The sequence below is a fragment of the Drosophila sulfurigaster genome, chromosome 3, assembly GCF_023558435.1.
Source record: "Drosophila sulfurigaster albostrigata strain 15112-1811.04 chromosome 3, ASM2355843v2, whole genome shotgun sequence".
Taxonomy (NCBI): domain Eukaryota; kingdom Metazoa; phylum Arthropoda; class Insecta; order Diptera; family Drosophilidae; genus Drosophila; species Drosophila sulfurigaster.
In genome coordinates, this window is record NC_084883.1 from 4304313 (window position 1) to 4331779 (window position 27467).

Here is a 27467-nt window from a genome sequence, read left to right on the forward strand (position 1 = left end):
GACAAGATACTTTACGAAACCTATCGCCGCACTACACATTTATCGATGTTCGTCAAAGAACTAGTATCGATAGATTGCTTTTGAGAAGTGCGAAAGGTAGACATGAAAGAAAAATAAATAAAAATAATAATAAATAGCTTGTCAGAATGAAGGTAAGCAATTGTTTTAAAAGTTGAAAACAGTATGCTAATGGTTCTATAATTAGCGCATAAGTGAAAAGAAGTTGGAGGCCTTCACAGTCGGCACATTTTCTAAACGACAATTGGTAAGCAATGAAAACCCGGTGTGAATTTTATTTATCAAACAATTCTTGCAGTCCAAAAAAGAATTGGAGGAGCAAAAGAAGAAAGAAGATGAAGCTGCTGCGGCACATGTAAGTAACGAATATGTTGTATATTTATTGAAATTTTATGTAAGTATGTGGTTTTATAATATTTAGGCCTTTAAAGAGTTCGTGGAGACGTTCCAAGAGGCACCAACAGCCTCCTCTAAAGTGTGGGTTAAGGCTGGCACCTATGATGCGGGTTCCCGGCGAGAAGATAAGAGCGAAAAGGGTAAACTGTATAAACCAGGCTCCAAGCTGGTGGAGAAGAGCGCTTCCGAGAAAGCAGAGGAATATGCCAAGTTGTTGGCCTCTGACCTCAAGAAGGATGCGCCCACATTGAAAAAGAAGAATCAGGAGAAGAAAAAGAGCAATTTGGAGCTGTTTAAAGAGGAGTTGAGACAGTGAGTTCTTTAATTAATGTTGTTCTAAGGAGCACTAACTAAATGTGTTCTCTAAAGGATTCAGGAGGAACGTGAGGAACGCCACAAGTATAAGCATATGGCTGTTGCGAATCCACCAGCATCACAACAGCAACCGCAACAGCAGCAGCAGCATCAACAAGCCACGAGCAGCTCCCAACCATCGAGCTCTTCTCGTGGTGATGCAGGTGGCTCTTTTGACACTGGTGATCCGAATACAACCAATTTGTATTTGGGCAACTTGAGTCCCAAGATCTCGGAACAGCAGCTAATGGAGATCTTCGGCCGCTATGGTCCGCTGGCCAGCATTAAGATTATGTGGCCACGTTCCGAAGAAGAAAAACAACGCGGTCGCAATTGCGGCTTCGTAGCATACATGAGTCGCAAGGATGCGGAACGTGCGCTACGCACTCTCAACGGTCGCTATATCATGGGCTACGAGATGCGTCTGGGTTGGGGCAAAACTGTGCCCATTATGAATACACCAATTTTTGCACCTCAAGCGTTGCTGGAACTGACATTACCACCGCCTTCATCGGGATTGCCCTTCAATGCTCAGCCACCGCCAAGCGAAGCGAACACTTTGCCCAAAAAGAACTACAAGGATTACGAGTCCATTGAGGAAAAGGAGAATATGGAGCGAGTAAAGAACTTTGCTATTTTGCAATTTGACAAATTGTATAATACATTTTATTTATTTAGGTGCTGGCCAAATCCGTTGTTAAAGTCTTTATTCCGACAGAGAAGTATGTTTGTTGATAGATCTTTAGATAATCTTCGAATTGAATTACAATATTTGAATTACAGATCTGTATTGAACATAATACATCGCATGATTGAGTTTGTTATACGCGAGGGTCCAATGTTTGAGGCCTTGATCATGAGCCGCGAAATGGAGAATCCACTATTTTCGTTTCTCTTCGACAACGAGAGTCCAGCGCATATTTACTATCGTTGGAAACTCTACTCTCTACTACAGGGAGACACACCAAGCGAATGGCGCGAGCAACAGTTTCGCATGTTCAAGGGTGGCCCAGTGTGGAAGCCGCCTGTAGCTAACTTCTACACTCAAGGCATGCCCGATGAGCTGGTCATCGATCCAGATGCGCCTGTAGTGCACAAGGGCGCCTTATCTAATGCGTAAGCTCTTTTCATTATTGTTCTTTTGATTTGTTTATTTTAAACTCTATCTCTCTCGTAGCCAACGTGATCGTCTAGAGGACTTGATACGCCATTTGACACCTGAGCGATCACGTATTGGTGACGCGATGATCTTTTGCATTGAGCATGCAGACGCTGCTGACGAGATTTGCGAGTGCATCGCCGAGTCTCTGGCCAATTCAAAGACTGTGGCGTCCAAAAAGATAGCTCGTTTGTATCTCGTCTCCGACATACTTCACAATTGCACTGTGAAAGTTTCAAACGCATCGTTCTTCCGTAAATCGTAAGAAATTTATCTATGATGTCAATTCGTTTAGTAACTGTCTGTAATTTGTAGCGTGGAGAAGCAATTGCTGGACATATTTGAGAGCCTTCACACTTACTATCTGGCCATTGAGAGTCGCCTTAAGGCGGAGGGCTTCAAGACAAGGGTTTGCAACATAATACGAACCTGGGAGGAATGGACCATCTATCCAAAGGAATTCTTAACACAATTGCGTAGTGTATTCTTAGGGCGACAAGTAAGTAAACATTGACCATCATTTGCAAGGGATTGCTCCTTCAACATTCAATTAGTTTGCATTGCAGTCAAATTCACCACCCCAAGCAGAGGAATCACGCTCGGAGGAAGCCCTAGACGAAGACATCGACGGTGCTCCGTTATCGGGCGATGACAAAGACGATGAAGATCTGGATGGCGTTCCACTTGATGGTGCTGCTCTATTGAAGAGTGCTCTTAAATTGGTGCTGCCAGATTCCGCGTCCGCCGCTCAACAACGTGGAACGCCCAAGCAAGAGCAGTATCATGATGAAATTGATGGGGTTCCTTGTAAGCTTTCAATTCATAATTAACACTTAGCTTTTGATAACCATATGTTGTTTCGGTTTTAGTGGATGAAGATCTTGATGGCGTCCCTATGGAGCAGGCAACGAAACAAGCAGACAAATCGCAGGCCAAAATGCCTGGATTTATTCCTTCCAAATGGGAAACGGTTGATCCGCAACAAGTTGAAGCTCAAGCCATAACCACCAGCAAATGGGATACACTGGATCCACCAGATCCACCAAAATTCTTTAGCTCCGACGAGGAAAGCGATGATGATGAGAGCTCACAAAAATACAGTGACGAAAAGCGTCAAAAACTGCGGGAAATTGAGGTGAAAGTTATGCAGTATCAAGATGAATTGGAATCGGGAAAACGTCGCCTTGAATCTGGCTGGACACTGACCGAACAGGTTGAATACTATCGCAAGCGTTTGCTCAAACAGGTAGCGCAACCAACCAACCCACGCATCAATTTGTTGTGCAGCATTTTCAATGCGTATTTCCTCTTTCAATTGTAGACTTCGCCCTCAGAGTCTGTGGACTCGCCGCTAAGTTACATGCACTCAAAATCAAGAAGCTCGCAGCGTAGCGAGAGTCCTGATAACAAGTACGTTAGTGGTGCCCACTATGCCAGCAGCTCTCGCTCCAGTCCCAGTCTGAGTCGCAGCAGTCGCAAACGTTCTCATTCACCCTACAGCGGAGGCGAGAGCAGTCGCAGCGGAAGATCTGGCAAACGGAATCGTTCACGCAGCCAATCGGATTCGCCAAAGCGGTACACCGAACGCTCTTCACGCACCTCACTCCTTCGCAGATCTCCATCGCCAGCAACGTCATCCGGCTACAGTGCGCGCTCGAATCGAAGAACCAGCCCATCGCCGCCCCGCCATCGTGTCGAGAAACACAAGCACAAGCATCGCCACTAAGGAGTTTAGACGTAGTTCAGCTGATTCGATACATATATATATTCAGGAAATTCATTTAGTGTGAGCAGCCATGAGTCTTACAAAATAATGGCATATGATTTGTGCTGGAAATAAATAAAAAATCGTATGGGAATGGCCAAAATTGATGTTATGGGATTTTAGTCTTAAGTGGCCTTTAACGACGCCTCATGTTTGTACACTTCAATGACATCCTCGATGATCTCCCACTGATTCTCCCTGGTAAAGTCCTTAACCAGTGGCTTATACCACATGCAAGCCTCATCGGATTCATCAGTTAGTGGCACCTGCACACCATATGTCTGCAGTGCCAAGGAGAGGCAACCGATTGCCACGTGTGTGGGCTTGTATTTCAGGATGTTGGGACTGTGATGGAAGTCCTGCAAGTAGGAGGCGGCAGTCTTGGCAATTGGCACTGAGTTCCACACATCGGCGCCCACCCAGTCCTGCAGTGTCTTCATGTAGTAGAGTAAATACTGTGTAAAAGAGAAAGTGTCTCGTTACAGTTTTGGGGAGAGAGGCAGATTGTTTCCTTATGCAAGTGTGTTTACCTTGTGTGCCAGCTCAATGTTTAGGTCGAAGCTGAGAGTACGCGTGATGAGCAGTTCGGCTTGGACAATGGCGTCCCGCATGGCCCAGTATTCATCATTTAGATCCAGAGGCGCACTTCCGCGGTTCAAAGTGCTGTATGCCACGTTGATAACATCGCGAATTTTCACTGTATCATCGTCTTTGATCTTCCCAGCTAGATACAATGATGAGGCGGCAATCAGCTGCAAATGCTCGACAAGATTAACACCAAATGAGCTAAGGAATAACAATGCTGGACTTACGAACTCATCATAATCGCTGGCTTTGACCTCTTTGAAGAAACGATGATAAACAATCGCAGCACATGCGGCTGTCAGTGGCTTCATCTTGAGCTTGGCAGCACACTCGAAGATGTAAAGCGGCACTAGACCAGGTTTAGTGGACTTGCTAAATATATAAGGGAATAATATTGAAGTAGGGAATCGCACTCTTGCAAATGAAACTCACCGATAATCAATGGGCTTCATATTTTGGGCTTTGCTCGTTTCCACGTGCTGCTGCAATGACATGACATCCAAAACGTTTTTCATTTTTTGAGATTTTCACTTGAATTGATGTACGATGATGGAATTGGAATATATTGTAATTGAATTGATGAATCTGCGAGGATGGTTAAAAAGAGTTGAGAGTTCGTTGCCACTTTTTATAAACAGAGACACTATCCGAATGACACACAAACAAGCAGAGAAGAGAAGAAAAAAAGAAACACATACAAGTGCACATGTAATTGGACGAAGTAAAGTTCGAATCAGTTTCAGAGTTCGATCAGCTGTCCGCCAGGGGACTTCGTTAAGCACTGCAGACGATGCAAACAACAAAAACGAGGAAAACTCGAGATGGCGACAAACGATAAAAACCCGAAACCGGTTCGGTTGAGTGGACTGTGGACAAAATTGGTGTTTTTACCTGCTTGCACAGTGGCAACGACGACGAGATGGGATCAAAAAGAGCCAACAAGAAATTTAGTTTTTGTCGTATTACAGATAAATGTTTATTTATTTATATTATTATACGTATATATATGTGTATGTATGTGTACTTAATTTAGAAGGTAATTATATATGGGGGAAGGGAGGAAGGGTTGTTAGGATCGACCATTCATTACTCAAGACAATGCTCGCTTTGCCCAAATCCAATTTTTCTAAAGAACCAACTAAATGAGCTTCTGCCAATTGTGTGAATAACATTGTTAAGGAAAAGTGCGAAAACTGCCGCTGCATAGAGCAACATTAAAGAGAACAATGTGAAATCCCAGTTCATAATCATCATCATCATCATGAGTTGAGAGAAGGCGGCGCAGACAGACTCACACTATGTTAATGATTACATTGTAATTGTAAAGAGCAATATGGACTACGTTTTAAAAATAGATGCGAACAGCCTCCTCGGCATTCTGTTCGACGGGACAGTAGGGACACTTGAGGATGTGCCCATTGCTGAGCTTGTGCAAGGCATCGTTCGAAATGACATGACCACATGTCAGTTTCTTCGGTGGATTATCCTCGGTGGTCTGCTGTCGCAGGATGGGGCAAGCGAATAGCGAATGAAACCGAAACTCTGGCTGCAAATCAATCTCGATGGGCAGCTCATCACAGCCATTCCACATGCCCAGCACCTGGCGCGACTGCATCACCTGCTTGATGTTCAACAGTGCTGGCAGCGCCGTACATCCAGCATTGACCACAACAGATAGTGCCGAGTTTTTGCTAATGCCGAGCAGCTGGCAAGCATCCTTGAGGAAAGTGAACGATAATTCAGTCCACATGTCCTGTGACAGAAAGATCCTATATGGTGTATTCTCCAGGCCACCAGGCAAATAGATAAAACTAGCCATCAAATTGGCAATTTCATTCTCATAACGCACGGCAAACTTTTGAAAATTCGTCCTCGCATAGAGAATGGCCTCGTTCTGCGACTTCAGACCATTGGACACCAGCTGCATGAAGCGCATGCGATGCAAACGGAACTCGATGAGCGAATGCCGCTCCAGTAGTTGACTGGAGTGACGCACGGCCCAGTCAAGGGCATCTCCCAGTTCACGCTTCTGTATCTGATTCCAGATGTTGTAGATTTCGGCAAATTCACGCTCCGAGTCGAACACATCCTGGGCATGATCCTCGCTCATTTTGCACTCCTTGATGAGAGTACGAGCCACTTCATCCATGCCCTGGCGGCAGTAATGTTTGGCAATGGCTTTATTTAATAGCATTAGGTTATCTTCATCCTGTAGAGCGTCCACACGCATTGTGGAACTGAAATCGGAGCTATAATTGCGATCGATGGCTTTGCCAATCTTTGACACCGAGCCATGCAACTCACGGTGCTCCGTTGACAACTTCTGCACGCGTTCATTGCATTTGGAGATCGCCTCTCGAATGATTTCCATTTGACGATCGGTGAGACGTTGTGGTGCCGAAGGTTCTGTCTCCACCTGCATGTTGATGCCATCGCCCATGGGATCATCAGAGCTGCTGTTGCCGCTGCCACTGACGTTGTCGGTGGCATTAATCTGCGTCCCAGTATTTAGAGTAGTCACAACCATTTGCTCAGCATTGCCCAGCACATTGACCAGCTCGGACATTAGCGACGCAATATCACCGATTTCGGCCGCAGAGTTCTCGTGGAGCTGCTCCAGCTTGGTGACGACCCGATCAAGTTCCTTCTCAACAGACGCACACGCTTCGTTGTCCATGATGATGCCCGACTCCGTCTGCGGATCAACAGTAAATTTTGATAATTTGGAGCGACGCCAGTCCACAGCGCGCATCAGCAGGTTTTGCAGCCAAAGACAATTGTGAAGCGTTTACAATTCAGTTTTTTAGTTCTAAATTTCACTTTGGCGTTCAATGTGGAAAATTAATTATAATTATTTGGCTAATTCCGTTTTGCGTTTTCTTTTTCTTTTATTTAGGCTTCGTCTACAATAACAACACAAAGAAGAGCACCATCACTACCAGGGTTGCCTTGCAGCTCTCACACATATAACAATCGACGTTTATTTTTTCTTTACACAAAGCGACAACTCTAACGCACTGAGCAGCTGTTTTTAGTCGAAACACGACGCAAATTAGCATTTGTACGTACATATGAATGTGCATGTATGTATGTGTGCAGACATGTGTAAGTGTGAATTGCACTTACCTTCGTAGAAATCGATTGTTTACTATAATAGGAGATTAATTTGCCTAATATATTTTATAATTAAATATAAATTCGTAACATTAATAAGTACAGAGCACGAGTTGACATTTAAGCCGGGAGATGTCAGCTCAGCGTATAGTGATGCCAAATCATCGACTCGTTTTCGATACTTTCGAGCTTTTCTGTGTGTTCGTTACACGATAGTATCTTATATATTTTAAAAAGTAATTGTATTGGGGTTAAACGGGCACAGCGAAATTATACAATTTATTTATTATTTAAAAACATTTAAATTTATTATAGAAATTGATAATAGGTAGACCTTTTTTTATTCCTGTGATGGGGTCTCACCAATTTTTAGGTCGATGATATACCATAATGCCCTGATAATTGTCATCTGGTTACCCTCCATTTGTTTTGTCTTAAATTTTAACGCTGATTATTACTCTTTTCTTTCATTTCCTTTATTTGTAAACTTTAACTTTAAACTTGAAAATACCGAAAATATACAATGTTGCAGATGCCAGGGATCCGTTACCACTAAAAAATATCAAAAGATGAAATCACAGTTGACGTTTTGCAGCACTGAGAACCAGTTTCGATAATTTGTGGAGGCAAGCCAATTAATTTGATTAGTCTATTGATTTTTCGACTACACTTGATAACGACAAACTTCTAGTTTGAATTTAGTAATTAAGATTTTACGAAATATTTAATCAAAACTAAGGTGAATGTTCGAACAAATTAAATATGCCAACGAGTTTATAGTGCAAAAATAGTTAATGTGGTTGCAGTTAACAAAAATGTCGCAAATAGACCTATTAATTCAAGCGTAACAAATTTATGTATATTTATAAATAACTGACGAAAATATTTGTGATCTGTTCGACATTGACTTGTTACAATGCCACCAAATGTCTCTAAAAATAACGGCAGCCAGTGATGTATGTATGCTGGACAGCGAGTGTCATCTCTTGACCACACCAATAAATATATACAAAGCATATTTTCAGAAAATGTTTGCAAGCAAGCAAGCAAGCAAGTAAAAGAAAAAATAAAATAATTGCAGCCGAGTAAATACAATAAAAAGAAATAGATATATATTGCACACTTTCACCAGTCAGTTCGCTCGAAAGTGAAATGAAAATTGCCTGCCGACAAAACAACACCAAATTAAACATACACACATACTGAGATAGTAAAGATGAAAACAAACAATAACAAAAGCACTTGCACTGTATTCACACATGCATAAATATGTACATTTGAGTATGTATGAATATTGCGAAGCACCCAGCATGAGGATGATCAGCGCGTGCGCTTTTTCCCCTGACGCTGAAAGGAGAGGGGTGGAAAGGAGGGAGTGTTCGTCTGTTGCAAATTATTTTGTCGTATTCATTATATTTTAGTTTCAGCCAACTGGCGGTAAATGCGGCAAAAATAACAGACTAATGCTCAAATTATGAACGACTGTGGCCCCTTAGGAGCAACGAGCAGCGAACAGCGCCTCGTTGTCGTAGCCCCCCATTCCACCGTTCCCCCGTTATGCCCCTCTTCGTGAACATCGCGACGTCGTTGCTGCTGCTGTTTTTAAAAATTTGCTAATAGTTTCAAAAATTTTGCTTGGCCAGTTCGGAAACAACATTGGATCTTTGCGTAAGCAGTCGTCGTTCTCAGAGTGCCGAAAGTATCGCCAACCAAAAAAAAAAATCATAATTCAAAAGATAGCCAAGCAACTAATATATTAAATTTATTTTTATTATTTGTTGTTTTTAGTTGCATTTGTTTGTTAATTTTTATCGATTTGATTTTATGTATTTGTTTACTTATGAGATCGTAAATTGTCCGACTTGAAATGCATTATTTATGGTTGATGGCAAAAGAAAAAAAGCGAAAAGAATTATTAGAATTGTGACGGGCAAAAAAAGACTGAAAAGTGTGAGCGCTAAAAATAAAATAATCGGGACCGCTATTTATGTAATAAAACTTTTGTTGTCAGCAGAAAAACGAAATATAACAAATATTCCAATCAAGTGACTTAATATCTGTAATTGTGATCGTGTGCAGCGATGTGTACCGAGCTGGAATAGTTCCAGACTATTTACATAGTATATGATTGTGTACGATTGTCACATCAAAATTTAACCGTTTTCAATAGTGTGCTAAAAGTATGCCGAAGATTTAAATAAATACACTATATTATCAACTTCATTAAATATAATATATGTATACGATAAAATGACAAAATTAAAAACAAAATGTATATATTTTTAAAAATTTATAGTGATATTGGTGTATAAAAAACATTTATTTCTTTTTTTAAAATAAATGGGTTGTAATGCTAAGAAGTGTTGGTTCCAAATAATTATAATGTGGTATTATGATTGTAGTAATAGAAATATGAAAATATGTGATATGTGATAACCGTGATTCCGAATAACAGAAAATTTATGTGTGGTGTGTTTTTCAGATAATGCAACAACAATAAAGCAATAAACGTCACAAAAATGAGCCAATACCACAGTTAACCTCAGATAATCAAGAAAACTCACACAGCTTCATCAGGATTACGACTTTACTAGAAATATAACTGCACACACACACACACTCACTCACAAACACCTAAATAAACATACACGGAGAGTTGCCTTAGGTATTGAGCTTTAGAAGGAACGCTTGCGGATTACGCCACAACAAAATGTCGTCAACATCGACGCAACAAAAGCCAGGGGCGGGATCAAAGCTGAAATCTCGCCCGGGCAACGAGGAGAGCATGTCGCCCAGGAAAATGGGCATAATTGCGATTGTCACTGTGGTTGGCTGCATTGCCATATTGTGGCCAAAGGTGTTCCATCCCATGATGTTTGGCGGCACGCCACCTAAGCCCATCTATAAGGATCCTCAACAGCGTGCCGGACCGGGCGGTAAGTAATAAATAATTCTTCTGCCCACTATTTTCTTTTTATAAAATTTATAATTTTTCATTTATTTTTTTTATTGAATATTGTAAACGTGTTGTGTTGGTGTTGTCTTGAGCGGCTCAGGGTGTTGCGATGTCGTGCTCGACAGGGAGGAGTTTATGAATGCCTCAAAGCCGGCTGCCGAGCCGTTTGGTCCGCATTTGTATCGCAAACAAGTCAATTTGTACACCGGTGAAATAAGTAGGTGGCGCCACTGTGCAACAAAGAAAAGAGAGGGATTTGCTCTTGCTCTCTCTTTTCGCTTTCGTTAAGTCTGTCTTTAAAAACTTTACTAATCCAAGGACTTGACCTAAAGGTCTTAGCTCTCGTTTGCTTTTCTAATTAACTTAAATTATGTTATGATAATTAACATGTTTCCCTTGATTTTGTTATATTTTTCTAATTTGCTTATAATCGTTTTCTTTCAACACACTCAATTTGGCCTGCAACTAATTTATTGATCTTCATTGCAATTAGGCTTGCGTCAGGAGCGTCCGGCCCACCTGCATCCGGAGTCCATCTATCAGGCGATGCGTGAACGTGGACGCGCCATACCGGCCACGCCCACTGTGCCCATTGTCGAGCGGAAGACCTCACCGAGCAATCCACCGCCTCGTATCGTTGACGGACGGGTGAGTTATGACTTCGATTTGCAGCTCATTTTCTTTCTTTCCATCGTTGACACGACGACGTTCAAGATGTAGGCTGCTAATTTGCATGTGTCATGGGTGGGACGTAGGAGGACGTGGAGACGCTGGGGATGAGACATCAGCGAAATACTATAAATAGATGAGTTTATTTTATTTGGATTTGGGTTTTTGTTTTTATGACACTGCACGCAAATTGAAGGCAAAAAGACAGACCAATGAAAATATACAGAAGAAACTGTAAAGGAAGAAGAGAGAGAGTGGGCTGAGAACAAGAAAAATACAAAATATTGTTCATATTGAACTTGTGCCAAATCCAATGCGCCACCTGCCCGCGCATCCATTTGTTGTGTGTAGAAGACAACTATAAACAGTATAAGGCGAGTTTTCATGTGTCCGATCGCAGCGTGTAAAAAATCTATGTCTTTTAGGAATATGCGATATCTCTACCGGTTTATTGGAGTTGACTTGACATTCTAAACTAACTTTCGGGCAGAAATGACTATTAAAGCCCCGAATTCAATTAAATTTAAATATTAGCTCATTTGCTTTAAGGCCGAAGTTTTTCATCGAAATGTTGCTGATTAAAATAAGCGAATCTTTAAACATATTAGATAAAAGTTTACTTGATATTTAAAACCAGTTATTTGTAAAGTTTCGTGAAAGAATGCACGAGTAAATATTTTGTAAACAATTATTTATTGGCATCAATGCCAGCTCGACCCTAATTAAAATTATAATGCTTTTTGTTGATTGTTTCTCTAATGCAGCCTGGACCCATCCCTGGTATGCGCCCGCCCATGGGAGCAGGTGCATTGCATCAACCTCAGCAGCGAGGCGGCAGCAGCATGGGCTTCCTCATGCCCCTCTACACCATTGGCATTGTGGTGTTCTTCGGCTATACGATTATGAAGGTATATATGTTGCTGTTCAAGTGCTGTTTGCCAATTATTAACGTTAATTAATTTGTACAGATTGTGTTTAAGAAGCAAGTGCCAAATGCGCCCTATGGCCCCGCTCCCTCAGATCCCAGCTTCCGTCAAGAAGTGTTTGGCCAGCAGAATCACAGCCAAGTGGAGGATTTAGGTGGCACCAAATTGGGTAAGTTAAGAGCTCCCACTCTTATGTTGTAGGCTAGCTCGAATTCAACGATGTTTGAAAAAGAGATGGCAAGTAATGTATCGATATCGTTGAGTAGTTCGATATCGATAACTTGTAGCTATACACTATGCAACCCTTAAACCAATACTCGTACAACATGCACACTCTCCCACCCACACATAAACAACTCATGCAACCACAAGACACTCACACTCACACAAGTTCTTAACTCATAATGAAAGCTAACCTAAACAATCCGTTAATTTGTATTTGTATTTTCTGCGTTGCCATTTTGCGAAATGAAAAAAGGTTGGCGCGAGCATCAGACAAGTAAGCCAGAAATAAATAGAATTCACCATTTTCAATTATAAGTTTTTATTATGTATGTATGTTAAGCATTAAATACATTTGGTATGAATATGATTGATATAAGAATTCAAGAGAATCGCTCTGTTCGCTCAGTTGAGTTTTAAAATATGTCCTCCTCATTTGGCGTAGCAGCTAATCCAAATGTCTAGTCGGATTACCCATTGATATAGAACTATGAATATCCTTAAATGTTGTACTTGTATTTAAGTGTCTACTAATTCACAATCCACAAACATTTGGCTAAATGAATAGTTGTGAATGCATTCACAATACTACATCAGAGTAGAGTGCACTCACACATTACTTACGTTCCTATAAATATGCTGTATATAAAGCTCATTATGTATATAGTAAATACTATGTAGTTGTAGTTGTTTGCTCTTGTTTTGTTGTTGTTGTTGTTGTTGCCTCAACCTAACTGTTAGTTAAAGCAAAATCCTACGCAAACCTTTTTAGGGAGTGTCGCATCAAATGGCAGGCGCAACGACAAGGAGCTCTATAATGCCACCATGTCAGCGGCCGAGTTGGCCACGAATCTCTCCACCACATTGAAGGCACATCAACAGCAATGCCATGCCGCCCACCAGCAGTCGCAGTCGCATTCGCAGGCACAGACATCGGCGTCGGCGTCGGCGATTCCAGCGGTTCCCAAGACATTGGCCGAAGTGGAGAAGACGCTGTTCAATAAGGAAACGGAGCAATTGATGGAAATTGAAAAGTTGCGCAAGAAGCTCGAGGACACGGAGCGTGAGATGGCAAAGTTAATTGCCGAAATGAACACCGATCAGTATGAGGCAAAGGTTAGCATCATCCCATCCGTAGCTAGTGGCACTCTCCAGCAGCTCATTGGATTAACTAGTATCGCATTCACAACATTTACCTTTATCTTTTCCCCATGACTCTCGTATATCACTTTAGCAAAACAAATTTCAATAGTCAACACCAATCTTTAGTTGATGCGTAGAATACTCAGTGCGATTCACATGCGGAATTTATATCATTTATTAATATTGTATATGCTATATATTGTTGATTTTTTTGTATTCTCATTTTTAAGATGATTGCAATGAAGTTTCTCAAGCGGCAACCAAATTTCTAATGCAAACATTTACTACATTCAAAACAAATCTCAGAAAAAGACCAAACTAAGTAAAAGACATGAATTCAAATTTTTTCTTCAATTCGTTTCGTTTCGTTTCTAATTTTGAATTCTAGTAAATACCATTTGTACCTGAACCTGTCTCTAATCCTTGAATGGTTTGCCAGTGTTTACCCCGTCCATAAGATTCATAATTGAGCCAAAGATGCAGCATTATCATTAATTGAAATTTGCTCTTGAGTTGCATGCGAGAGCGTAACCTTAGAAGATCGTTCATTCTTGAAGCCTGACTTCTCCCGGTACCAATTATACATAATTCTGTCTTGTCATGCACGCGTGGGCCTTGATGTCTTTTCTCTCTATATCTCTGTCTTTTCTCTGACTTTTTGTTGCACTCGTACTCGTAATAAGCTAAACTTTCTAACTTTGCTCTATCTACGATCGGCATGCGAAACTGTAGTCCTACTAACTAATCAAACTACTCCGAAATTGCTAACTTGTCGTATAAGTAATTGTATCACTGTAGCTCTGTTACTAAACAAATACTTATGATGGGGACATATTTTAGAAACCGAAAACAATGAGATCGGAATCAAAGCAAAGACGCATACATATGTACATTCGAATACATACGATATTATCTACTCGTACATAAGTATAGTATGTTGTAGTACATTCTGAAAACCTTTTCAATTTACTATATATATCATGCTAAATCACAATTCACAAATCATACATCGAATAGGATCGATCCGTCGTTACTTTGATCATGTGCAAATAGTATATGTATATTTCTCTCTCTCCCTCTCTCTCTCTCTCTCATTCTACTGCTATATATGTATATGTATGTATGTATATCTCTCTTTGTTGCACATTTCGATTAGTTGTAACGGCGATACAAGGTCTTATAGACGCTGCCGATGAGCAATTGAACGTTCGAGACGTGCACAATTCGAGGATTGAAACTGATACTGATATTGAAACTGAAACTGAAAAACAAACTGATTTAAATAAGGTTAGCGCCGTCCTCGGGCCCGTCCAGAGCAATCGTTGAAAGTTATCTTAACTCTTTCGTTTTGTTTATTAACCATACAAAAGTAACTGAGAACCCCATAAAATTATTATTATAATAATGTTTTCGTTGCATTCACTTAACAATTACGTAAATATTTGTTATTTGTTTATTGTTCATTTGTTTATAGTTACTTAACATTAAATAAGTTAATATATTGCTTTGTGTTTGTTTTGTTCGAGCAAAGAACCTCTAGAAATGCTCATGGTGTTCAAACCCAAGCAGAAGATATTTGGTGATTGTTAGAAAAAGCTTTATGATAGAGTTCGACAATGCATCTGAATATCATTCTTATGAGTCAAATTATCTTAATGAAATCTGAAACATAAACATGTGTGAAATAATCATTGCCCAGCTAAGAGTGTGCTCTGGGAAATCCTCGTACTTTCAATTTAACTTTAGATTTGCATTATTATTACATACAGTCTGAAAATAGAAAACAAATTTCTTATTTTCTTAATATATATTAATATTATAAATACATCAAATATAATCTGCAAGGGTATTTCATTTTCGGTCAGTCGAAAATAGCTTTTGTTACGTGTTCTTCGTTATTTGTTCGAACTCAATGATTTGCTCTTAATAACTTATTGTGTGTTTGGTCCTTGATAGCAACACGACAACGAAAACACGAATTTGACCAATGTAGAAAACCAAAACATTTCCAATGGGCATACAATCACCGATCAGGATCAGGAAAAGGACAAGGACAAGGCAAAGGCACAGCCAAGGAAGCGTCGTGATATTAGCGCTGAGCGCGAAGTAACGGTAAACATACACCTTACATATGCAATTTAAAATCGAATATATATATTATTGTTTTCGTATATACTCGCATGATGTGATAATGTTTGTGTGGTGCAGGTTCTAGGCATGGAGTTAACGGCAAGTTGCGAGGGCGGCCAAAAGTGGACTGGACGCCCTCCAACGCCTGTTTATCGAGCATATAGTGAACATGTAAGTGCCTCTGTTGCACCTTGTTGCCAACACATGATCCTGCCACAGTCAAAGAACGTTCCAAACAGCGAAATACTTTGAAAACTCTAGTGCTTACTATTTATAACGCAATTTGAATATAATTATTGTTACCAAGGGTTATCGTTAACGTGTCGCCTGAATTGAATTAGACCGATAACTTTACACTAACATTTATTTAAATAATGTAAAGATAAAGCTGTTAATAATTTAATTTCGTTCTAATTACAGTCCAATAAATTGGAAGAAAATCTACCCGAGCCGCAGTCCATTTACTTGGAAGGCGCTTTGGCCCACGACTCTCAGATTTTGGTGGCCGATTCACAAACAAAACGTGAAGAGGTCTATGACTCTGAGTTGAATGGATCAGAAGAAGAACCGGCTGTAAGTACTACTTCAACCTTTCGATACATCTAAGCCTGTACTTAAAATTTATGACTTTTTAGGTCATACTCAGCAGCAAGATGACGTTATCATTGATTAATTTGGATGCAAATCAACAAAATGGTAGCGAGAACAAGCAGGAAATTGAAAGTCCCTTGGCTGATGATATTGAAATAATTGGACACGACGAACACTAAGCCAGGGGAGCTGTATAAATATATAGTATACACATGCTAATACTCTTGGATGAATGTCTGGGCAATGACAGTGCTGGAATCGAATCCCAACGCATTATTTCTTTAGTTTTTGTTGTTGTCTAACTTGCAATACCAAGTTGATTTGAGAACAGATAGCACAGCACATCACACCACACGATTGAAAGATATATGAGTGAAATTTGACAAGTTCACCGCGAATGTTATGACTGATTAAACCAACAAGCAAAGAATCTGTTAATTATTTGACATTTGATTTGTATATAATTATGTATACTTATATATATGTATGTATGTACTGTGTTTTTATACCGATTTTATTTTCGAAATCATAGATTGTTTTTGCTGTGTAACTACTACTTTTCCTATCCGATCAACTTAACTTCTCAATTGTATGCCAAAAACTCATTCAAAATGGATATTCATAGTACATTTACTTAAATCGCTAGATTTTATGTGTATATTTTTAGTCAACATACGAACAAACAAAAACTAGTCTACCACCATCGATTTAAGTAACTTCATGTAATTTTATCACTTGGAAATCCATCGATTCGTCTATAATTGTCTATAAACGGTACTTTTTCGAAAAAAATTACATCCTACCATTTAACCTTAATAAAAATGTTCGATTGCACCTTATGATTAAAGAACTAATATTAGTGCCACAATGTTTGTGAACTTAGCTTAAAGTGAATACATACGTATAAATTGAAAATAAATTACAACTTGATTTGATTAATCGGCATTTTTATTTGCAATATTTTTGAATCGATCACGAAAAAATTTTTTTCAACTGGAAACGTTAGCTCTGTTATTTTGCAATTATAAACTAAAGTTTTCTGTTAAACTCAAAATGGCACATTGGGTATATTTTTTTTTTGGTATTTTATTTTTGTATATTTTCCGACAGTAGGTACACACTGAACTACAGCTGATTTACCGAATTGTGTTGCGTTTGGAAATAATTACGTAAATTCGGCAGGTTAGTAATTTCACTGGTTTATTAAAGGATTTACCGAGCAATCTGCAATGTGGAACAATAATTTTGAAACAGCAGATTGTGGGTAACATTCCACAATATGCCAGCTGTGGTGTGGAGCCACTTGGACACTGTTCAAGCGCCATTAAAAATTTTGCATAAATTGTTGTGACTATCTTGTCATACATTTCGTAAAAATATAATTTTGGATTTTGCAGATCAACATGTCGTTCTTACGCTCCAAATATTACGACCACCCCGATGGCGAAGATGCCTTTGGAAAGATTGTAGCCACCAACAGATACGCTGTAGCCGCCGGATTGGCGTGGTCCACAGTTGATGTGCTGACGCTGTCCAAGCCGCGAGGTTACATACCGACGATTGGGCGCTTTGCCTACAATACGGGCCCCTTGATGGGCATGGCCACAGCATTTACGCTAACCACGCTTGCTGCCACCAACATCCGCGGAAAGGATGATAAGTAAGTGGATTATCAAAATAAGTGCGAAATGAAATGTGTTCTCAATTCAATTCTATTCTATTATATTCTTATAGGTTAAACTACCTAGCTGGAGGTTTTGCAGCTGGCGGCGTTTTCGGTGCCTGGAGACACAGTCATGTAGCTGGCTTGGTTGCCGGTCTATTCCTAGGTTAGACAACTATCTTTTTGTGTGACATTAAAATACATCGTAATGTTTTTTAGGTATGGCCGGTGTCATTAAGAAAATGTCCATTGAGCAGGGCTGGGAATTCTTCCCCGAGCCGCCGACGCATCAATATGGTGGTTTAAACATTGCCCAGAATGACTATACTCTAATGGCTGAGCGTCCCAGGAACTGGACATCGGAAAAGAAGGATTAAGCGCAGTCAAATGTGTGCAAGAGCTGATTGAAAATCATTGGTTGATGATTGAAAAAAGTCTTGCGTTTGTTTAGTTAATAATTGTACTAAAAGAAAACTCTGGCACTTGTGTAGCTTCGAATGAATAAATGCCAAGTGGATGGTGATAATCTACAAACAACAAGATACAATTGCAAGTAATGTTGACAGTGAATTTTTAGACGGAGAGGAAGTTCTTTAAAAGTGCTTACTGTTTGAAAATAAGGCCAGCTACTTAAAATTGTTAATTAAATCAGATATCTGTTTCTAAAGGTGTTCGATTTATACAATAACATATGTTAGATAGAAAGCTTTCTTTCAAATAATTAGTCTAAAGGATTGTACTAATGCAATTTCAATAATTTTTAAGTTCTCTGTCAACGAATGAGGTGTTAGATTTACAATATTTGTTTGAATAGAAAAGTTCTTATAATCAAATAATGCAAAAAGTGCTTGAACCAAGTACACTTAAAGATACAGCGTTTCAAAAATAATATTTATAAGCTATCTGCCATAAGATGACAACATTCATTGCAATAGAAGTGCTCATACAAAACTCCGATCTTCTGTTTAAGTCAAACAATCCGGCAATGTGAAGGCGACGCACTCGATCGGGGCTCCGTTGCAGACAGCGGTTGCCAAAAATTATACTAAACTCAACCTAAAAACAAAGAGATAGATATTTAAATTCCAAGTAAGATATATTTCGATTAATTACTTGACGATAGAGAGCAACGCAATAAACATCTTCATGCCAAACGATATCCATGGAACACAGTGTTAGAAAAAGTTCATGCACCTGTTCTAGGAGATGTTTCCACTTCAACCTATTTGTGCCAAATATAGCAAAGAAACTTATAATATTCAAATGAAAGATTATACAGGTAATCCAATATCCAATAAAGTAGACAATATGATGAGCAGTTTGGGGTTCATTCAAGTAGATAATTAAGTTGAAAAGGGATGTGATATCCGTCAAGTAATTGGTGAGAATATTGAGAAGCATTTGCCATTGAAATATCATTATCATCTCGCGGTGCACTTTATCCAGACGTACACAGTGTCGCCAGAGATGACGCCAGCCACCAAAGAGCTGTTGCTGATAGACATTTCGATGACAACCTCGCCGTCGGGGCAACCAGCCAATATCTTTTTTTAATTCCTGTACCTCCAGGCTCAAGCAATCGAGTAACCAATTGCTGACACGCGTTAAATGATAGATCCAATAGTCGATACAGCAAACAATCATTTCCAAAGGCAACGCCACAATGGTTGAGCCAATGTATATCAAGGATACTGGAGACTCCTTTTCCTCGAAAATATTGCACACCAGCATGCTGTTAGGTCCATACATCGAATACATTGTTAGTATAATTTTTGAAAGACACATCAGCAATTTCCACATAAGCTCCAACCGCTGACCAAGACTTATCGTGCGCAAATCAATGCGATATAGTTGCTGGAGTGCAAGAAAACTGTTTCCCATGCGTAGCCATCGTTCACGGCACACCCAAATGCTGATGATGAGCAAGAGTAAGGAGAACACCTTCACCACTGAGATGACCGTGTAGGCCACCGCCAAAATGTCAATTTTCTGACAGTGGAACGAACTGCTGACCCTTACGACAAAGACATATGGTATTACCAGCAAGTACATGAAGTGCAATACAATCCAGTATATTAACATGGGTCCATTGTCTCGCTTGAAGCGTCCACTTTCTGGCACAAATCGAAGATTGCATAGTCCAACTGCCCGACTTAGTGGAATAAGAAGTGAAAGGACCATTTTTAACAATGTTTTCCTGGTGACTAAATCGTATTCAACTGTGATTTAAGTTGCAACACGAAGCCTGCAACATATTAAATTTACTGCATAATACAAATCACTTGGGGATACTTGGTCACGCAGTGGTAACAGTGCCAAATAGAAGTTTTTAATTTTTATTTATTTGGACGTTGACGTAGTAACGGCATTACCATGGCCCAGCGATGTTAAGCACGGGCTTCTTGGCATGCGGATAAAGCAAAATAAATGTTTGAAAAAGCACAATATTGCGGTATTCTCAAATCATACCTAGATAATATACCGTAAAATTTTTAAGAAATATGCCAAATGGTATATTGATATGGTATATTGATATGGTACATATTATATTTAAGATTACAGAAGATTGGTAAATATACAAAAATTCGATTCCAACTTTAAAATTACGCTTGTTATTTTAGTTTTGTCAATTTGTGGAGGCGGAAATGGACGTGGCAAAAATTTGAAACAAGCTTGATCTGCGTGCAAACATAATAAAGTCTGTCAAAAAAATTATAGCTCTATATCTTATAGTCTCAGATATCTACATAGGTGTTCATACGAACAGACGGACAGGCAGACTGACGGACATGGCTAGATCGTCTCGACTGTTGACGCTGATCAAGAATATATTATATATACTTTATAGGGTCGGAGATGCCTCCTTCTACCTGTTATATATATTTCCTGTCGGCACAAAGTTAAAATACCCTTCTACCCTATGGGTAGCGGGTATAATAATAATATAGTATTTGATATTTAAATAGTAGTGAAATAATTCGAGAAAAATAAAATATACTAATTACTCATAGAATATTATAATAGAGAATTTGATATTAAAATACTGTAAGCCTCTGTATTGAAATAATTTTAGAACAATAAAATATACTATCATTTGGATCAACAATATAAATATTTTTAAAATACAAATTGAATTGATTTTATCTCAATAATAGTATTTGTAAGCAATCTGCCAAAGGATAACCACATTCATTGCAATGTTGGTGCTCATTTTGTATCCGGATCTTGGGTTCATATCAAATAGACCAGCAATTTGAAGGAGTCGCACTCGATCCTGTCGTCGATGCTGCCTCCTATTGATGGCCATGATAGCAAATGACATCTTAGAGAATATTTTTTAATAGATTTTACTAATCATATAAATGGTGTCTAAATCTTACCTGACGTTGCAATGCAATGCCGTAAGTATCTCTAGTTGGATCGAAGTTAAGGTCACTAAGAGTGAACCAGAGCTTTTCCATGCACGTCAAAAGATTTGTCCACTGTGAACGATTTACTCCAAATATGATAAACAGGCTAAAAATATCGGAGTGGAACAATATGCCCAGCAGCATAAAAGTTATGAAACGGATTAAATGAAAATTCTCGGAATCAGTGGAATAAATAATAACATTGAATATGATTGCAATGTCGCACAAATAACAGCCTAACAAGTTCAGAAGTATCTGCCACTGGCTGATTTTCAGCATCTCATTGATTAATCTATCCAGTCGCAAGCAGCGACTCCAAAGTTTATGCCAGGCAGCAAGGAGCTGCTGCTGAAAAACATTTCGATGACTGCCGCCTCGCTGGGGCAACCAGTTCAAGTCCTGTCGTATTTCCTGCGTCTCCTCAGACATAAACCCGAGCACTCGATTGCTGAGGTGCATCAAGTAATATAGCCAATAGTCCACAGAGGTCAGTAGAACTTCCATGAGAGCAATTCCCAACGATAAAATGACATACAACGGTGCGAATTGTGCTCTCATCCCGTCGAACTTTTCGCACATGAATATGCTGGCAGGTCCAAAAAGCTGAATGAATAGTATCGCAAATCGAGAAATGGTTAGCGGAATTTTGAACACGTGTTGCCACAAGTTAACACGACCCGAAAGCTCTCTCCGATATATGTGTTGGAACATCTTGAAACCGTTTACCATGCGCAGCCATTTACGACCGATCAACCAGATACTTGAGATCAGCATCACAACGGAGGCGACTTTGGCTGTTGAGACGATGCTGTAGGCTATAGCCAACATCTCCAGTTTCTGGCAATCATAGTAGTCCTGGAGCATCATGCTAAAGGCACACGGCGTCAAAAGTACGTAGATTATGTGCAGTACAATGCAGTATATCCTCATGGGTCCTTTGTCCCACTTGAAGCGTCCCCTTTCCGGCACATATTTATAATTGCACAGTCCAATTGCCTGACTTAGGCGGAACAAATATGAGGGAAATACCATTGCTATCAATGGTTTCGTTGCTACTAAATTGCAGTGAGCTGTGATTCAACTTTCAACAAAATTTGCAACATTTTGCACTTGGGAATATTTGACACACAGTAAAATTACATTCATTCACTCATTTAAAGTTGTTGCATTTTAGATAAGCATTTCATTACTTTACAGTGAATATAAGTCAAAAATAGCTCTAGTAAAATACAGAAAAATTATTTGTTATATATTACATTCAATTGATTTTTTATATACATACTATACATATATACTATAGTAATTAAATGCGTGTAATAATTTGCGAAATACTTAAAACATTGCGGTATTATTCATATGATATACCAAATTTATATACCGAAAAAATACAAAAATTTACAAAGACAAGAGCAAAACTTTCTTGCCATACTTTATTGAATTCTGTTTACAATTTTTATCTCGTCGCAACTAAGTAGTCAGGATCATAAAGACTAGAGTTGTGATTGTATCTGTTTGATAACTAGCTTTAAAACTATGGTCGATTTTATTTTTTTCGATTTGCGAGGGCAGCAGAATAATAAATACTATCTCAAATATATGTATTCGAGGTCTAGTTCTTATAGCCTCAGAGATCTAGGTGCTTATTCGGGCAGACGGACAGATATACAAACAGATGGATGGACAGATAAACCCACATGGCTTTATTATCTCGGTTGTGGAGGATGATTATAGTCAGAGATGCCACCTTCTGTCACAAACATTTTCTGTAGGCTCAAAGTTATAATACTAGCGAGTATAAAAATTATGGAATTGAATAAATCTCAATAATAATATTTATAGGCTATCTGCCAAAGGACATTCACTGCGATGTCGGTGCTCATGTTGTATCCGGTTGTTGGATTTATATCAAATAATCCCGGAATTTGGAGACGACACACACGACCCTGTCGTCGATGCTGCTTCCGATTGATAGCGATGATTACGAATGAAAACTGAAAGAAAATATCTTTATTACTTTTGCAATTATATTGCATTGCAAAAATACTCGGATTACCTGACAATACAGTGCAATGCAATAAATATCTGTTCTTGGATCGAAGTCTATAGATCCAAGATTAAACCAGAGCTCTTCCGTGCTCGCCAATAGATGTGTCCGTTGCCTTTGATTTATTCCAAAGATGGCGAAGATGCTCAGAATATCCGAGTGAAATAGAATGACTAGAATCATCAGCATCATAAAAGCCGACAAATGAAAATGATTGGATTCAGTGGAAAAAACAATAAGATTGAATACGATTGTAATTTTGGACAAATATCAAGCAAACAAATCAAGAAGACCTTCTCCATTTCATATATTACTCCATCTATTCGCAAGCAGCGAAACCATTTGGTTTATGCCAAGCAGAAAACAGTTGCTGCTGATAAATCTGTCTGCAGCGTCGCTGGAAGAACGCTGGAAGATATGTATGTATCTCGTCTTAGGTCCTGCGTCTCATCCGACATAAAGCCGAGCACTAGATTGGTTAGGTTCATCAAATAATGTATCCAGTTTAACTTCCATGAGAATAATTGCAAGCGATAGCACTATAATGGAGTGAATGGTGTTCTCATCCCATCAAACTTATTGCTCATAAATATGCTGCTAAATAGTGCCAGAATTGGACTTGTCCAGAAAGCCTTTTGCAATATATAATATATTGTTGAAACATCATGAATCCATTAACTGCGTGTAGCCATTTTGTAATGAGCAACCAGATGCTGAAGACCAGGTATAATATGGAGACGGCCTTGGCTATCGCGACGATACTGTAAGCCATTGCCAACATGTCCAATCTCTGACACTCATAGTAATTAAGAACCAACATGCAAAAAGTGCAGATCTAGGTGTTCATATGGACAGACGTGCAGATAGTTTTATGTAAATATTTTTTTGGCTATATATTCAAGTGATATATGTTAATAGTGCAATAATAATAGTAAAATTATAACGACTCCGCTTATAGTGTCCGTCCGGTTATTGCGATGAAAACTTGATGGCTTGGTTGGTCCCCATACAAACTTATATGAAAGGGTCTCCGTTTATTTCGTCTCCGATTTTAGCGACAAACTAGTTATACCGACGAAATTTTTCACAATTCAAAAAAAAATGTAAGTATCAAACGACGCTGTTAGAAACGTATGCATTGAATTTATCAGTCTTGCTTGTGTGCCTAGCAGCGACACGAAGGTTCTTACATTCTCCCTAATCTCTGTTAATTTTAGTAGTCGCCTTGCCTTATGCTCAAGAATATACAGGTATCCGATTAATTATGGAAAAACCATGCTATTGAATTAAATTTATTAGTTTTTTTGTTTTGATTAAAAAATTAGTTTGTTTTATCTTAAAAGCCTATTACAATTGGCAAACATAAAAAAAAAAAATTTGTTTTGCTCATTTCGGTTAGTGCGTCTTCCGGGTATAACGACGTAAAATCGTCTGTCCCTTGAAAGTCGCTATAACCGGATTCTACTGTATGTCATTAATTTGAAACTTAAAGGTCTTTGCATCATTAAGCTACTAAGTCATCTACATCATCTACATACATTTCTCTTAATAGTAGTATTTATAGGCAATCTGCCAAAGAATAACTACATTCATTGCAATGTCTGTGCTCATTCTGTATGCGGTTCTTGTGTTTATATCAAATAATCCCGCAATTTGAAGACGTCGCACTCGATCCTGTCGTCGATGCTGCCTCCGATTAATGGCCATAATAGCGAATGACATCTAACAGAAAATTCCTTAATAAACTTTACTTAAATATGTAAGTGGTGTTTAACACTAACCTGACGCTGCATTGCAATGCCGTAAGAATCTGTACTCGGATTGAAGTTAAGGTCACCAAGAGTGAACCAGAGCTCTTCCATGTTCGCCAAGAGATTTTTCCACTGTGAACGATTCATTCCAAAGATGGCAAAGTAGCACATAATATCGGAGTGAAATAATATGCCCAACAAAGAGCAGACCATCAAACGGATTAAATGAAAATTATCGGATTCAGTTGAATAAATGATAATGTTAAATATTATGGTAATATCGGTTAAATAGCAGGCAAATAAGTTAAGAAGTATGTGCCATTGGCTGATCTTCAGCATAAAGTGGATTAATCTATCCAGCCGCAAACAGCGACGCCAGAGTTTATGCCAGGCAGCATAGAGTTGCTGCTGGTAAACATTTCGATGGCTGCCACTTCGTTGAGGCAACCAGTTTAAATCTTGTCGTAGTCCCTCCGTCTCTTCCGACATAAGGCCGAGCACTCGATTGCTCAGGTGTAACAAATAATACATCCAATAGTCAACACTTGTCAGTAGAATTTCCATAAGAACAATTGACAATGAAAGCAGTACATAAAAGGGTGCGAATCGTCCTTTCGGTCCTTCAAACTGTTCGCACATAAATATGCTGGGAGGTCCAAACAGTTGAACGAATAGCAGCAGAAATCGGGAAAAGGTCAGCAGAAGTTTCCACATATATAGCCACAAGTTGTCATGTTCAGAAAACTCTTCACGATATATTTTCTGGAACATCAAGAATTCGTTAACCATTAGCAGCCATTGTGTGTTGAGAAGCCAGATGCTGAAGAGGAGCATGAGAACGGAGGCGATTTTAGCTATCGCGACGACACTGTAGGCCATGGCCAACATGTCCATTTTCTGGCAATTGTAGTATTTCGGCAACAAAAAACAAATATAACAGGCTATTAGCAGCATGTAGATTATGTGCAACACAGTGCAGTAAATTCGAATGAATCCTTTATCTTTTTTAAAGAATCCTGTTTTCGGCACATATCGCAAATGACACAGGCCAATTATACGACTTAGGCGGTAGATAAAGACTGGGAATCCCATTGCCTGTAACAGTTTAGTTGTGACTAAATCGCAGTCAACTGTTATTTAACTTACAAATAAAATTGTGCCACATGTTGCAACAATATACTGCTTAACCCAAACCTCCTGGGAATATTTGGACAAACACTGCTACGAATGCCAGTAATCAATTTTATTACTTTTATCATGAATATTATAAAAAAAACTCTTAACTAAAATATTGAATTTTTGTATACGTATAAAATACACAATTCATCATAAATTAAGATAAAAATCTATTCAATAAATTTGTTGACTACAATTGTGTGCGTTCGGTCGGTTTTAGTTTTGTTTTTATACGCTTTATCCATAGAGTAGAAGGGTGTTATACCTTTGAGCTTCCAGTAAATATAAGTAACAGCCGAAACGATTTAGCCATGTCCGTCTCTCCAAATGAACACCATGATCTCAGAGACTGTAAGAAGTAGAGATATCATTTTTTTTTTTCTACAGCATTTGTTATGTTTGCACGTAGACCAAGTTTGTTTCGCATCCTTAAATCTAAAAATATCGATAAAAGTTGTAAAGTTATTTAAGAAATACTTTTGAATGCCAAACAAGTTATAAAGCTACAGTCGAGTGTGCTCGACTGTGAGATACCCACTACCCATTTTGAATAAAAGCAAAATATTGCGGTATTATTTTCAAAATATACCGAAAATACTACAAAAATACTAAAAAATATACCGAACGGCATATTTGGTATATCGATATAGTACCACATTCAAAATATACCATAGACGGCACAATGTACCAGATTGTCGGCACAATGTACCAGATTGTAAGCAGGCGTTTTTACCCATACAAAAGTATTTCTTTAATACCTTCCACAATTTTTAAATACTATAGACAGACAGAAGGACATGGCTAGATCGTCTCGGCTGTTGACGTTGATCAAGAATATATATACTTTATAGGGTGATGCCTCCTTCTCCTGTTACATACATTTCCTGCCGGCACAAAGTTAAAATACCCTTCTACAATATGGGTAGCGGGTATAAAAACACCTACGCAATAAGGTCTTCGTTGCTTTGGCTGGCAATCAGGTATATTTTGTACTGTATGGTATATTTTCAAAATAGTACTACATCGATATACCAAATATAGCCATAGACCCCATAAAGTACGTATGTATATCAGCATCAACAGCCAATATGATATACCCACGACCGTTTGTCCGTATGTCTGTCTTTCTGTCTATCGAAGACTACAAGAAAGTTGTTAGGATTTCTAAAAATTTGGTTATGATCACATAAAATTATAGAAGCTATTTAAGAAATAATTTTATATGACAAAAAACGGATGCCGCACGTAATAAAGTTTTTATAGAGACAAATTTTTATTTTTCTATATTCTATTAGGTTCAAACTCTGTTTGTAAACAGTGCAGTAAGCGGGTTAATAAAATATATTTTCTTTAAGGTTAGACGATACAAATGTAAAAAATTCAAACAAATAATTT

General features: G+C 38.8%; 8 protein-coding genes across 28 annotated transcripts; 3 read left to right on the forward strand and 5 right to left on the reverse strand.

Annotated features, from left to right (window-relative positions):
• The first annotated feature begins 25 nt into the window (after window positions 1-25).
• On the forward strand, window positions 26-3786 carry LOC133842964 (U2 snRNP-associated SURP motif-containing protein). Of its 2 annotated transcripts, none has more exons than XM_062276277.1 (12): window positions 26-152; window positions 206-265; window positions 317-373; window positions 440-726; window positions 784-1387; window positions 1447-1490; window positions 1552-1884; window positions 1946-2188; window positions 2243-2426; window positions 2482-2734; window positions 2797-3173; window positions 3249-3786. In XM_062276277.1, the coding sequence occupies exons 1-12, from the start codon at window positions 147-149 to the stop codon at window positions 3651-3653; spliced, it is 2853 nt and encodes a 950-aa protein (XP_062132261.1). In that variant the 5' UTR covers window positions 26-146; the 3' UTR covers window positions 3654-3786. The 2 variants fall into 2 exon arrangements, with proteins under 2 accessions (XP_062132261.1, XP_062132262.1); XM_062276278.1 differs by having other exon boundaries at window positions 2494-2734.
• Window positions 3668-7545, reverse strand: LOC133842972 (cyclin-Q). 3 transcript variants are annotated; one of them, XM_062276304.1, is made up of 5 exons: window positions 7404-7545; window positions 4710-4862; window positions 4505-4649; window positions 4223-4444; window positions 3668-4147 (listed from the first exon to the last, which is right to left on the reverse strand). In XM_062276304.1, the coding sequence occupies exons 2-5, from the start codon at window positions 4790-4792 to the stop codon at window positions 3818-3820; spliced, it is 780 nt and encodes a 259-aa protein (XP_062132288.1). In that variant the 5' UTR covers window positions 4793-4862; window positions 7404-7545; the 3' UTR covers window positions 3668-3817. The 3 variants fall into 3 exon arrangements, with proteins under 3 accessions (XP_062132288.1, XP_062132287.1, XP_062132286.1); XM_062276303.1 differs by lacking the exon at window positions 7404-7545 and adding an exon at window positions 4976-5096; XM_062276302.1 differs by lacking the exon at window positions 7404-7545 and having other exon boundaries at window positions 4710-4928.
• LOC133842969 (E3 ubiquitin-protein ligase RMND5A) lies at window positions 5224-7227 on the reverse strand. Its single transcript, XM_062276299.1, has one exon. It carries the CDS (start codon window positions 7027-7029, stop codon window positions 5623-5625), a length of 1407 nt encoding a protein of 468 aa, XP_062132283.1. The 5' UTR covers window positions 7030-7227; the 3' UTR covers window positions 5224-5622.
• A 482-nt stretch (window positions 7546-8027) lies between the features above and the next one.
• Window positions 8028-16963, forward strand: LOC133842966 (resistance to inhibitors of cholinesterase protein 3). 18 transcript variants are annotated; one of them, XM_062276281.1, is made up of 12 exons: window positions 8030-8130; window positions 9874-10327; window positions 10448-10564; window positions 10841-10995; window positions 11781-11924; window positions 11985-12111; window positions 12421-12441; window positions 12937-13280; window positions 15264-15419; window positions 15516-15608; window positions 15858-16010; window positions 16073-16963. In XM_062276281.1, exons 2-12 carry the CDS (start codon window positions 10102-10104, stop codon window positions 16205-16207), a joined length of 1671 nt encoding a protein of 556 aa, XP_062132265.1. In that variant the 5' UTR covers window positions 8030-8130; window positions 9874-10101; the 3' UTR covers window positions 16208-16963. The 18 variants fall into 18 exon arrangements, 17 of the variants coding, with proteins under 17 accessions (XP_062132277.1, XP_062132268.1, XP_062132269.1 ...); XM_062276286.1 differs by lacking the exon at window positions 12937-13280 and adding an exon at window positions 14464-14594; XM_062276282.1 differs by lacking the exon at window positions 8030-8130 and adding an exon at window positions 8960-9059.
• A 91-nt stretch (window positions 16964-17054) lies between these two features.
• Window positions 17055-18238, forward strand: LOC133842974 (uncharacterized). The gene is made up of 4 exons (XM_062276305.1): window positions 17055-17210; window positions 17426-17688; window positions 17763-17857; window positions 17911-18238. The coding sequence occupies exons 2-4, from the start codon at window positions 17432-17434 to the stop codon at window positions 18066-18068; spliced, it is 510 nt and encodes a 169-aa protein (XP_062132289.1). The 5' UTR covers window positions 17055-17210; window positions 17426-17431; the 3' UTR covers window positions 18069-18238.
• A 37-nt stretch (window positions 18239-18275) lies between these two features.
• Window positions 18276-19747, reverse strand: LOC133842970 (putative gustatory receptor 58c). The gene is made up of 2 exons (XM_062276300.1): window positions 18805-19747; window positions 18276-18747 (listed from the first exon to the last, which is right to left on the reverse strand). The coding sequence occupies exons 1-2, from the start codon at window positions 19741-19743 to the stop codon at window positions 18571-18573; spliced, it is 1116 nt and encodes a 371-aa protein (XP_062132284.1). The 5' UTR covers window positions 19744-19747; the 3' UTR covers window positions 18276-18570.
• Window positions 19748-20836: 1089 nt separating this feature from the next.
• Window positions 20837-22133, reverse strand: LOC133845219 (putative gustatory receptor 58c). The gene is made up of 3 exons (XM_062279612.1): window positions 21343-22133; window positions 21072-21207; window positions 20837-21013 (listed from the first exon to the last, which is right to left on the reverse strand). Exons 1-3 carry the CDS (start codon window positions 22131-22133, stop codon window positions 20837-20839), a joined length of 1104 nt encoding a protein of 367 aa, XP_062135596.1.
• A 2531-nt stretch (window positions 22134-24664) lies between these two features.
• LOC133845783 (putative gustatory receptor 58c) lies at window positions 24665-25895 on the reverse strand. Its single transcript, XM_062280345.1, has 2 exons — window positions 24927-25895; window positions 24665-24867 (listed from the first exon to the last, which is right to left on the reverse strand). The coding sequence occupies exons 1-2, from the start codon at window positions 25848-25850 to the stop codon at window positions 24691-24693; spliced, it is 1101 nt and encodes a 366-aa protein (XP_062136329.1). The 5' UTR covers window positions 25851-25895; the 3' UTR covers window positions 24665-24690.
• Between the last annotated feature and the right edge of the window lie 1572 nt (window positions 25896-27467).

What these genes read in the sequence shown, in the direction of transcription:
- LOC133842969 (XM_062276299.1), bottom strand. Translation starts at nt 7,029, where the DNA reads ATGCGCGCTGTGGACTGGCGTCGCTCCAAATTATCAAAATTTACTGTT.
- LOC133845219 (XM_062279612.1), bottom strand. Translation starts at nt 22,133, where the DNA reads ATGGTATTTCCCTCATATTTGTTCCGCCTAAGTCAGGCAATTGGACTG. An exon ending in TGGCAGATACTTCTGAACTT is followed by an intron (nt 21,208 to 21,342) that starts GTTAGGCTGTTA and finishes CGATATTTTTAG; the next exon opens with CCTGTTTATCATATTTGGAG. An exon ending in GCATTGCATTGCAACGTCAG is followed by an intron (nt 21,014 to 21,071) that starts GTAAGATTTAGA and finishes ATATTCTCTAAG; the next exon opens with ATGTCATTTGCTATCATGGC.
- LOC133842970 (XM_062276300.1), bottom strand. Translation starts at nt 19,743, where the DNA reads ATGTACTTGCTGGTAATACCATATGTCTTTGTCGTAAGGGTCAGCAGT. An exon ending in GCGTTGCTCTCTATCGTCAA is followed by an intron (nt 18,748 to 18,804) that starts GTAATTAATCGA and finishes CTTTGTTTTTAG; the next exon opens with GTTGAGTTTAGTATAATTTT.
- LOC133842974 (XM_062276305.1), top strand. Translation starts at nt 17,432, where the DNA reads ATGTCGTTCTTACGCTCCAAATATTACGACCACCCCGATGGCGAAGAT. An exon ending in ATCCGCGGAAAGGATGATAA is followed by an intron (nt 17,689 to 17,762) that starts GTAAGTGGATTA and finishes ATATTCTTATAG; the next exon opens with GTTAAACTACCTAGCTGGAG. An exon ending in GGTTGCCGGTCTATTCCTAG is followed by an intron (nt 17,858 to 17,910) that starts GTTAGACAACTA and finishes AATGTTTTTTAG; the next exon opens with GTATGGCCGGTGTCATTAAG.
- LOC133845783 (XM_062280345.1), bottom strand. Translation starts at nt 25,850, where the DNA reads ATGCTGCTAATAGCCTGTTATATTTGTTTTTTGTTGCCGAAATACTAC. An exon ending in GCATTGCAATGCAGCGTCAG is followed by an intron (nt 24,868 to 24,926) that starts GTTAGTGTTAAA and finishes ATTTTCTGTTAG; the next exon opens with ATGTCATTCGCTATTATGGC.
- LOC133842966 (XM_062276281.1), top strand. Translation starts at nt 10,102, where the DNA reads ATGTCGTCAACATCGACGCAACAAAAGCCAGGGGCGGGATCAAAGCTG. An exon ending in CTCGTATCGTTGACGGACGG is followed by an intron (nt 10,996 to 11,780) that starts GTGAGTTATGAC and finishes TCTCTAATGCAG; the next exon opens with CCTGGACCCATCCCTGGTAT. An exon ending in GATCAGAAGAAGAACCGGCT is followed by an intron (nt 16,011 to 16,072) that starts GTAAGTACTACT and finishes ATGACTTTTTAG; the next exon opens with GTCATACTCAGCAGCAAGAT.
- LOC133842964 (XM_062276277.1), top strand. An exon ending in TTTAAAGAGGAGTTGAGACA is followed by an intron (nt 727 to 783) that starts GTGAGTTCTTTA and finishes TGTTCTCTAAAG; the next exon opens with GATTCAGGAGGAACGTGAGG. An exon ending in GTCTTTATTCCGACAGAGAA is followed by an intron (nt 1,491 to 1,551) that starts GTATGTTTGTTG and finishes TTTGAATTACAG; the next exon opens with ATCTGTATTGAACATAATAC.
- LOC133842972 (XM_062276304.1), bottom strand. Translation starts at nt 4,792, where the DNA reads ATGAAAAACGTTTTGGATGTCATGTCATTGCAGCAGCACGTGGAAACG. An exon ending in ATGAAGCCCATTGATTATCG is followed by an intron (nt 4,650 to 4,709) that starts GTGAGTTTCATT and finishes TTATATATTTAG; the next exon opens with CAAGTCCACTAAACCTGGTC. An exon ending in CCAGCGATTATGATGAGTTC is followed by an intron (nt 4,445 to 4,504) that starts GTAAGTCCAGCA and finishes GAGCATTTGCAG; the next exon opens with CTGATTGCCGCCTCATCATT.